This window comes from Setaria viridis, chromosome 4 (genome assembly GCF_005286985.2).
Source record: "Setaria viridis chromosome 4, Setaria_viridis_v4.0, whole genome shotgun sequence".
Classification (NCBI taxonomy): domain Eukaryota; kingdom Viridiplantae; phylum Streptophyta; class Magnoliopsida; order Poales; family Poaceae; genus Setaria; species Setaria viridis.
The window spans coordinates 23,566,210-23,577,271 of NC_048266.2; the positions used below are offsets into that span (position 1 = coordinate 23,566,210).

General features: G+C 44.6%; 1 protein-coding gene, 1 long non-coding RNA gene and 1 pseudogene across 2 annotated transcripts; all 3 read left to right on the top strand.

Annotated features, from left to right (window-relative positions):
* The first annotated feature begins 459 nt into the window (after positions 1–459).
* Positions 460–1,163, top strand: LOC117853536 (uncharacterized). Its single transcript, XR_011897946.1, has 4 exons — positions 460–662; positions 735–839; positions 922–1,023; positions 1,108–1,163. It is a non-coding gene; the product is annotated as an uncharacterized lncRNA (long non-coding RNA).
* Positions 1,164–1,677: 514 nt separating this feature from the next.
* Positions 1,678–4,191, top strand: LOC117853537 (uncharacterized; annotated as a pseudogene).
* A 3,608-nt stretch (positions 4,192–7,799) lies between these two features.
* On the top strand, positions 7,800–8,801 carry LOC140222617 (uncharacterized). The gene is made up of 2 exons (XM_072293449.1): positions 7,800–8,149; positions 8,232–8,801. The coding sequence occupies exons 1-2, from the start codon at positions 7,841–7,843 to the stop codon at positions 8,799–8,801; spliced, it is 879 nt and encodes a 292-aa protein (XP_072149550.1). The 5' UTR covers positions 7,800–7,840.
* Positions 8,802–11,062: the final 2,261 nt, after the last annotated feature.

The following is an 11,062-nucleotide window of genomic DNA, read 5'->3' on the forward strand; positions in this document are numbered from 1 at the left end:
CATCTATCTGAATTGCTCTAATTTTGAGACAATTGTTCTGATTCAGGTTGCAGCCTAAGAGCCTCCTGAATTCCACAGTTGAGTGCCTTGAATGTTTCTTCAGTAGCAGATTGTTATCTACGAAACACTGGCAGATTTAAGTTATAGGTCAGTGCTGATTTACCAATGTTTTGCCTTTGTTCCAAAATGCTGCAATAGAGGTAGTGCGTAGTCGGCAAGTACATAGTGAAATTCTGAATGTTCTTTCCTGAACCGCATACTCGAATTTATTGGTTGTGGACTGCCTTACAGATTAATATATGAATGCATTCCTCAGGCAAGATAATAAACCTATTGATATAACCTGTACACTAACAAGTATATGCTATATGGTGGTTAACTTGATCCAATCAAATTTTAAATTAAGAAATCCTATCAGTAATGTAAGACCTGCCAAGCTAGAGTAGGAATAGTTCCATGTATAATTTACCAGGCCTATACCCATATAGGTCTTCCCTGGAAGTTAGCAAAAACTAAATGAGATGCGCAAGCAAATTGTACAATCAATTTTTTGAAATCCGATCTTGCCTTTCATTTGGCTTGTGCAGGTACTATCGCGTTGATGGAAGGGTCAAGGCGGTCTAGGGAACCTTTTAAAGAACTCACAAATATAACAATTCTAGGTGAGGATACAGTTGGACATTTGGGTCGTGATGTACTATGGTCACTCATTATGTCATTTCAATATGATGAAGGTACGCAAACCCTGGATCATGTAGATCCTAATGAACGTGATAGAGAGGGTAAGAGGAGAAAAACGGAACAAGGTGCCATTAAGCACATTCCAAACCATCGTCAAGGTACTATTGTGTTCTTCATTTCACTCCACTTCTGCATCGTTATTTTTTCATGACAAATAGTGAGACTAAAGAGTTTATGTAGATGACAGTGTACACATGGAGGCAGATGAAAACGATAGCTGGCTCCATAGGGGAGATTTGGGAGAAAATAAAGACATACTTCATGTGGGGACAGGTGAATCAGGTGCGCCTACACACTTTTGTTGTTTTGGAAAAAACATCATTGTTTCAGAAGGTGCTTTATTTTTATGATCTTTTAAATATGTAGACGCATATTTAATCAATGATGAGGCTACTTTTGGTGAGATGGAAGAGTTACGCGATCAGAGTTGTATCAGCCCTATATGTGAAGGAGGTAACCGTGTGATGAATAATCATATGATCTGACTCTGATTTCAGGAATTTAAAGCTCTAAAACTTTTTTAGATATAAACGCCGCATTACGCATTGATGATGCTACTCCTGGTGACACGGGGGACGTTTGCGTTGAAAGTTATAGTAGTATTGTGGGTGGAGCAGGTAATCCCATGGTGGCTAATTATTTAGTGCTTCTTAATTATGACTGGTGGCTAATTATTTAGTGCTTCTTTAATTATAACTGCTTCCTTTTTAATAGGTTTTTTTATGAAAACATCTCATTAATAAATAAGAGGCGGCGTGATACATATGCCAAATCAAATAGAGATCTTGTTATTCTTAATTGTTGCCATCTTAATGCACCAAACACATTAACCCAACTCGTTATTTAGGTGATGGATTAGATCCATGTTCTATGGATGATCATGACCTCTCACCTAAGGAGTGTAGGCGTAGAAGGGATAGGGCACGGAGGGTGGCAATGTCTCCTAGGCAGAGGGCTGCAATAAATAAGAGGCGGCGTGATTCATATGCTGGAAAGAGATTATTTATGACGCCAGAAGAGAAGAAAGAGAAAACAAGACAGTCCAAGAGAGACTATAGAAAGAGGGCCAAAGAACAACAGGCAAGCAATTTGCATCCTGACTCTATCGCTATGCCAAGTCCTCACTTTACCCCAGAGTTGGTATTCCCTCTTCCTGATAAATCGCCGTCAAGAATATCGGACGAGTTGGAAATCCCCCTTGTAAACGGCAGGCCTGTTTACATCCAGTCATCTGTGGAGCAATCCCCTGGAGTCATTACTCCTCAGCCGATCCCTGCAAACCACACCATCCATAGCAAGCCTGTGACTCCTGGAATTAGGAATTCACGCCTAAACTGGCGTAATCAAATGTTTGAAGCAACCATTGGCAGAAATACCAAATGGCCTGCTTGTGAAAAATTCAATTATACGAGCCAGCCGACTCAAACGTCTTGTGTCATGGACAATGGTAATTAGCTCACATCCTTTGCCCACCTTAGTATTCATATATTATATTATTATGATATTTAAAGTAACCTACATTTATCCTACTGCTATTCTACTACTAAAGGTGGCACCCAAACGGACACTCGCGACTCCCATCCCTTCACTGCATCTAATGTATTTGGAGCGGGTAAAAAGAAATTCACTTTGCTTATTTGTCAATACCTCTTCTATGTCTCACCCGCAATTAATCTTGCGCAGAAAATACTAGGCCTGCACCTAATGACGCTACTACTGGTATTCAGACACAACCATCTGTTGTTGACGAGCCGTATTCAATGCCTCCACATGGTGGGCAGGCAGAGACACATGCCTCCATGGAAGAGGACGGTAAATGTTGCACGTGCTTCTTGCATGCTATTATCCTACCTATGTAAATACATTTGTCTCATCACTCATGTGCCAATGTTGCATCAGATTGCGATGAGAACATCATATTTGAGGACGACGAGGAAGAGGATGAGGGGTACCTTTTTGGAGGCCAAGGTACACCCCGGCGCATCTATGTGACCTTTGACTTATCTTATTTCCAAAATCTAACACTTCATACTCGTGCTAATTATTAGAACCTGATGATTGGGAAGCTGATGAGGATGTCGATCTCGAGACGGCTAATGAAGATCCCAACGAACCCGATGTACCAGATCCATATGATGCGGTTTATGCCAATGTCCCTGACGTGACGCACATGCTCAAGCCAGAGGATAACTGCGAGCACTGCAATGCAAAAAAGTTTGAGTCCGAGCCACCTGGATTCTGTTGTCGTAGTGGAAAGATTCATCTTTCCACCCATGAGAGACCACCGGAACTCGTGAGATTGTGGTCGAGCTCGGACGCTGATGCTAGGCATTTCCGTGCAAACATCAGATATTTCAATGGCCACTTCTCTTTCACTTCTATGTACTGTAAGCTTGATCGTGTGACCACCGACATGAGAAACTGTGGAATTTACACATTCCGTGCCCATGGTCAAATCTACCATAACATAAGATCATTTGGTAAAGAGGATGGTCACGAACCTGGTCACCTCGAGCTTTATTTTTACGACGACGATCCGTCTCTTGAGCATAGGCTCCGCAAGTGCCGTGAGAAGTCTGCCCAATAAGATAGGGAAGTCATCCAGAGGCTAAAGGACATCTTACATGGCATTAATCCCTACTCAGAGAATCTTAGGAGTATGGGTCAGGTTGACAACCTTGAGGATTACCATGTTGAGTTGAACCTTGACCAACGGCTAGACCAGAGAACATATAACGTGCCATTAATGTCAGAGGTTGCTGCCGTTTGGATTGAGGGGAGCGAGCGTCGGGGCCAGTTCGATAATAGTGTTGTCCTCCAAGGGAAGGATAGGTCGATCCATGGCATCTGGTCCTATCATGGGTGCTACGACGCTCTCTCATACCCTCTATTCTTTCCGAGAGGTGAGCTTGGCTGGCACAACCGCATTCCAAAAGTTGGTGTGACTATGGCTGAAGTCAATAAAGCTCGAGCGATTCGCAAGGCGTGTGCTGATGGTGGTGGTGACGATGATGCTGGTAAATTCAGATATCTTTATAGTGTCTTACAAACATTAGACAAATGTTCCGCATGTCATCAATCACGGTACTAACATGAACAATGTTTATGTGTGTAGGGTCTGCTGGAAATAAATGTGTCTCCGTGCGTGATTACTATTGCTACAAATTCCAGATGCGGCCTGGGATTTTTAATCTTATACTATACAGCAAGCGTCTATTCCAGCAGTTTGCCGTCGACACCTACGTTAAGATCGAAAGCTCGCGTCTAGACTACATCCGCAACAATCAGGACATTCTTAGGGCTGACCTGTAACAAGGTTTGGTTGACAGCTGGCGTACGGGGGTGGAAGACGCTAATGAGGTTGGTAAGCGTACTGTGCTATCGCCGACTTTCATCGGAGGGCCCCGTAATATGAGGCGTTGGTACATGGATGCGATGGCTCTGGTGTGAAAGTTTGGTAAACCGGATATCTTCCTCACAATGACGTGCAATCCTAATTGGGATGAGATCAAGAATGAGCTTTATTCTGGTCAGAGTCCACAGGACCGTCCAGATCTTGTTTCTCGAGTGTTCAGGGCGAAGTTGGAGGAGCTTAAGAAGATGTTGATGGAAAAGGACATACTTGGAAAGGTCCGTGCATTCGTATATGTCGTGGAGTTTCAGAAGAGGGGCTTGCCGCATGCACACTTTTTGCTAATAATGCAGAGGAAGTACAAGATCACGTGTCCAGAACAGTATGACCTGCTTATCTCTGCTGAGCTACCAAACAAGAAGAAGTACCCTGACCTCTACAGGATGGTGACGAAGCATATGATGCATGGCCCATGCGGGACGCTAAATCCATTATGTCCATGCACAAGGGGACGTACTTCATGCAAAAACCATTACCCGCGGCCATTCTGCGATTCAACGTCGCAAGGTAAGGATTCGTACCCCATCTATCGGCGACGCGATGATGGTCGTAAGGAAATAATTAGAGGTCACATCCTGGACAATCAGTGGGTCGTCCCATACAACCCATGTCTGCTACGTACTTTCAATTGCCACATCAATGTTGAGGCATGTAGTAGCATTAAATCTGTGAAATACCTATTCAAATACATATACAAGGGCCATGACAGAGCGTCTGTGGCTGTTAGGGAGGCTGGAAAAAAGATGACAAGGGGAACGTTGATGAGATCACACAGTACAGAGAGGCCTGGTGGGTGACACCTCTAGAAGTGATGTGGAGGATATATGGCTTTGACTTGAGCAAGAACCATCCACCAGTGCAGCAGTTGCAGCTTCATCTTCCCGACATGCATATGGTTACATATCATAAACGGGACAAGATCGAACGGGTTGTCAAGCGTCCAGGTGCCGACGAGTCAATGCTGACAGTGTACTTTGACTACAACAGGCTTCATGAGGAAGCTCGAGGAATCTTGTACCATGACTTTCCGGAGCATTATACTTGGGAGTCCAATGGTAAATTTTGGAAACCAAGGAAAAACGCCGTATACCAAGTCGGGAGACTCGTATCGGCTCATCCGGCTGAGGGGGAACGCTACTTTCTTCGGGTTCTCCTGAACCATGTTGCTGGGGGTACTTCATACAGGGACCTAAGGACTGTTGACGGTGTGCTCCTACCCTCGTTCCGTGAAGCTGCGGAGAGGCGAGGCCTAATCGAAGAAGATAATACACTTGATGAGTGTCTTACTGAAAACAGTTTGTTCCATATGCCATCCTCATTGCGTAGGTTATTCGCGACAATATTGGTATTCTACGAGCCGAATGATGTGTTTGGGTTGTGGACAAAACACCTTGACGCAATGTCAGAAGACTACAGGCGCAACAATCCAAACCCGAGTCTGGTGGAACAGATGGTTTTGATTGACATTAGGAATATGTTGCAATCTATGGGGAAGGACATAAGGTCGTTCCCTCTCCCAGGAATTGACGACGCATATGACGACGCTAGCGGTATCCCTCGTGAGATATTTGAGGAGGCAAGCATTGATTAGGATCTGGAAGATGTGGGACTATCTGATTCCCTAAACGAGGAGCAGAGGGCTGCCTACGAAGAGATAATGTCCAAAGTGGACACCGAACAAGGCGGTTTGTTCTTTGTAGATGGACCTGGCGGCGCAGGAAAGACATTTTTGTACAGGGCACTTCTCGGAACCCTTCGCAATCAGAATAAGCTTGCCATTGCTACAGCTACATCTGGTGTCGCAGCGTCTATAATGCCTGGTGGGAGGACGGCCCACTCACGTTTCAAGATATCCCTTACTCTTGAGGATGGTGGTTGTTGTAGTTTTACCAAACAGAGTGGTACTGCAAAGCTACTGCAGCAAGCATCTCTCATCATTTGGGGCGAGGCGTCTATGGCAAAGAGGCAAGCTATGGAAGCCCTAGACAACAACCTACGTGATATAATGGGCCGGCAGGATCTGCCGTTCGGTGGGAAGACTGTTGTCTTTGGAGGGGATTTCAGATAGGTTCTCCCTGTTGTACGGAAAGGATCCAGGGCGCAGATAGTCGATGCTTCTCTACGGAGGTCGTATCTTTGGGAATCCATGCACCACCTTAAGCTCGTGCGCAACATGAGGGCGCAGAGTGACCCGTGGTTTGCAGAATATCTACTGCGCATTGGTGGTGGCACGAAGGAGGTTAACGGAGATGGTGATGTATGTCTTCCTGACGATATATGTGTCCCGTACTCTAGGGATTCTGAGAAAGATCTTGACATGTTGATTGAATGCATCTTTCTAAACCTCAATGCAAACATGACAAACAAGGACTACATCACCTCCAGAGCGATTCTATCTACACGTAATGATTGGGTGGACAATATTAAGGGTCCCTTTGGTTGGGCTTTCCAACCTGCTTTTGCTTTTGCAAAAGCCAAAAGCCAACCAAAGGGCCCAAAAGCTCTAAGTGCTTTTGCCCAAAAGCTACTTTTTCTCCAGTACAAAATCAAAAGCACCTTCCCCCCTACTTTCAAGTGCTTTTGGGGTAAAAAATTACCCACCTGCCACTGGTTATGATGTACCCTTTCATCTATTTTTTCTCTCCCGCACGCACAGAACGCATCTCGCCTCTCGCCTCCCCTGGCCGCCGGGCTTCCTCCCCTTGCCGCCGGCCGGCCGTGCGCCTCCCCTTGCCACCGGCGGGCCTCGCGCCGCCGCCCCTGGCCGGCGGGCCTCGCGCGGCCGCCCCTGGCCGGCGGGCCTCGCGCCGCCGCCCCTGACCGGCAGGCCTCGCGCCGCCGCCCCCATCGCCCGACGGCTCGCGCCGCCGCCCCATCGCCCCCGACGGCCGCCGCCTCCCTGGAGCGCCGCCGCCGGCCCCACCGCCCGCCGCCGGCCCTTGAACGCCCGCCCGCCGCCGGCGCTTGAACACCCGCCCGCCGCCGCCCCTTGAACGCCCGCCGGCCGCCGCCCCTTGAACTCCCGCCGCCGGCGCCCTTCACCGCCCGCCGGCCGTCCGCCGCCCCCTTCACCGCCCGCCGCCGCCACCCTTCAGTGGCCCCCGGCCGTCCGCCGCCCCCTTGGGAGGGCGCCCCATCGCCGGCGCCCCCCAACGCCGGTTGCTGTCCTGCTCCTGGTCATTCACCAGGAGCATATAAGGTATGTTTTTTTTTAATTTGTAACACTTTTTTTTATAATACTGGTATGCTTATAGATGAATTCATAGTTACTGATAGATGTAAATTTTTTTTTTTATAATACTGGTATGCATATAAGGTATGAACTTTTCAGTAACTATGAATTCAATTACTTATACTAATTCAATTATAAAAGCACCATAATTATTTATACTAATTCAATTATTTTATGTTGTCAGGTACAATTACAACACAAAATCAAATAGGAAGCTACCTGCGAAAAGGAATTTCTTGAGGTATGAACAATCAATTGTACTGGTATGAGATAAATCACTTTTGTACTATCAGTATGGTTAAATGCAAAATGATAATTCAAAACTATGTAATGGATGAACGTTTGTACTTTGACATCTATGCTTATTTATTTCCCATTAGTTTAATAGTTGGATAGTTGCATTCATAGTTATGACTTAGCTTAGTTCTTATGAGTTTTCTTTGATTGGTTGAAGAATGGGTGATAAGGCGGATTGGGGTGATACTTTTTTAAGGCATTTGATTGATGCTTGCAAAGAAGAGATTGAAGCAGGGAATAGGCCGATGGGAATTTTCACTACTACCGGTTGGAAGAACGTTGTTACCAAGTTTGCAGAAAAATCCGGTGATACGAGAACAAAAAAACAATTGAAGAACAAGTTAGATATTCTGAAAAAGGAGTATGTCACGTTTATGGAGTTCAAGAATTGTGCAACTGGTCTTGGATGGGATGAGGCAAAACAAACTATTGACTGCTCAGATGAATGGTGGGACGAACACCTTGCTGTAAGAACTATGTTTCTTCATAATTATATTCTTTCCATTCTTTCTTATGGTGTCCAATGCTTATTTTTTTTTCTAATTGTAGAAATGCAACAATCGTGAGAAAGGAATCAAATGCCACCATATAAAGTTTCGAAAACAAGGACCCAAGTTCCTTGATGACCTGCATATCTTGTTTGGCAAGGCACATGTAACTGGGTCTTCTGCATCCTGTCCTGGAGATATATCATCCGATGAGGCAAGTGATGATAATGTGGATGAGGTAGTGAAACCTACGCAGAAGGATATGACAGTGAACCTAGGAAAAAGGAAACGCAAGGGTACCTCTATTGGTGTTGAAGAGAAGGATGAGAAGAGGCCATTCTTTCGTTTGTACAAGTCCACTTGTTTGAAGATAGAAAATGCTGCAGAGAGGATCTCCACAAGTGTTGAAGCATCATCAGCTCCTCCAACTAACCTAGTTCCTACCATTACAGAGACTATGAAGATGGTGAAAGAATGTGGGGTGCAAGAAGGAACTGCTCTAATGCACACAGCCGCTTCCTTAATTATGAAACCTGAATTTAGGGAGCTCTTTAGCTCTCTAGAAACAACTAAAGGCAGACTGGATTTGATTGAGAGGGAGCTAGAAAAGGAGATGATGAAGCGCCACTGATTTGTATTGCCTGTTTGTCAAACTATTTATTGTCATATGTGACAACAATTTCCCTATGTTGAACCATAATTTGTTACCCTATATTGAAACATTATTTATCTATTAGTGTGTTATGTTGAGCTTTTTCATTTAGTATTGTCAAAGATATTTGTTGTATTTAATTATTAATGTACTAATGTCTCATGTAGATGGATGATACATTGGGAGATGTGGCTAAAGGAGGGCAAAAAGGACTACTACTGCTAGCTGAACTTGCACAGCATGCTTGTGCTATTGGAGAAATGGGCAACTTGTATACTGAGCGGTATTTGCACAAAGATGGATACAGGGAAACGTCAGAAACTGGAATTCAATGGGTGATGAGGTGTATGTCACGTCCGAGATATTTTTATAAGATGTTTCGGATGAGCACCGAGATTTTCGATAAACTTCATAATTTGCTAGTCTCTACTTACGGATTGACCTCAACCAACAATGTTTCGTCTATTGAGTCATTGGCAATGTTCTTGTGGATCGTCGGAGGACCACAATCTTTTTCACAAGCTGAAAATCATTTCACACGGTCACTTTGGACAGTTCACATGAAGTTTCACGAAGTCCTGAAATGTTTGCGCAAGTTAGCTAAGGATAATATTAAGCCGAGGGATCCTACTTTTTCTACGGAGCATGAAAGGGTGAGAGAGGACCGTTTTTGGCCATACTTTAAAGGCGCAATTGGAGCAATAGATGGTTCACATGTCAAAGTGGTAGTACCAGTGGACGAAGTGGTTAACCACACATGCCGTCATGGATATACATCTCAAAATGTGCTTGCTATTTGTGACTTTGATATGAGGTTCACCTTTGCGGTTGCCGGGTGGCCGGGTTCTGCACATGACACACGTATCCTCAATCATGCATTGGCAAATTTTCCTTCATTTCCCCTGCCTCCTAAAGGTATACATGATTCTTTCAACAAATTACCTGAATTTGTATTAAAATGTACCTTACTAACTTGATTTTGTAGGAAAGTATTATCTCGTGGACTCAGGTTACCCAAACCGAATTGGGTATCTTGCGCCTTTCAAAGGAAGCACATACCATATACCAGAATTTCAGCATCGTTCGGGGCCTCCTCAAGGAAAGTACGAGATGTTCAATTTTTTGCATTCATCTCTTCGTAATGTCATTGAAAGGTCTTTTGGAGTCTTAAAGCAGAAGTGGCGTATTTTGAAGGACATGCCAAGTTTCTCACCTCGTACTCAGAAACATATCATTATGGCTTGTCTTGCATTGCATAATTTTATTCGTGATAGCAATTTGTGTGATAAGGAGTTCAAGAGATGTGATGATGATGAGGATTACTTGGTACAACATACATGTGGTATGAGACAAACACAAGGAGATGATAGTGACGATGTGGACAATGAGGATACCATGAATACCATTCGCACTAGGATAGCTGATGCTTTGGTTAGTGCGAGAGGAGGAGAGTAATGTTGAGGGTTGGCATCCTTGTATAGAACTTTTTGATCGATATAGTTCTATTTATGTGGACCAATTACTTTAATGGATGAAAAATATTTAAAATTTATTTTTTGTTTCTTCCCTAGAATAGTGGTTTACATTTTGAACTAGTGAACGCATTATTTTGTTACGAGCAATTTGCATATAAACACACTCACAGACCTTTAGGGGCATTACAGGTATTTCTTACACAGCCTACAGTTTCACAGCTCCTCTAACCAAACGGTCTTCTGCTTTTCCCACAGCTGCTTTCTCACAGCTGCTTTTCCACAGCCCACAGCTCACAGCAGCTTTTCCAAAAGCCACAGCCCAACCAAACACACCCTAATATCAAGATGATCGGCATGTTCCAGGGTGGGGAGATGGTGTACCATAGTTTCGACTCCGCGATTGATGATCCGCATAACTACTATCCGTCAGAGTTCCTTAACACATTGACTCCCAACGGGCTTCCTCCACATTTGCTAAAGTTCAAGATCGGCTGCCCGGTCATATTGCTTAGGAATATCGACCCTGCGAATGGGCTGTGCAATGGTACAAGGTTGGTGGTTCGAGGCTTCCAAAAAAATTCAATCGATGCTGAAATTGTGCTGGGACAACATGCCGGAAAGAGGGTTTTCCTTCCTCGAATACCGTTGTGCCCCTCTGACGATGAGATGTTCCCATTCCAATTTAAGAGGAAGCAGTTCCCTATTAGGCTCAGCTTCGCCATGACGGTCAACAAGTCATAGGGCCAAACTATACCAAATGTGGGT

Coding starts and splice junctions, on each gene's coding strand:
- LOC140222617 (XM_072293449.1), top strand. CDS start 7,841: ATGGGTGATAAGGCGGATTGGGGTGATACTTTTTTAAGGCATTTGATT. Junction 8,150..8,231: donor GGTGGGACGAACACCTTGCT/GTAAGAACTATG, acceptor TTCTAATTGTAG/AAATGCAACAATCGTGAGAA.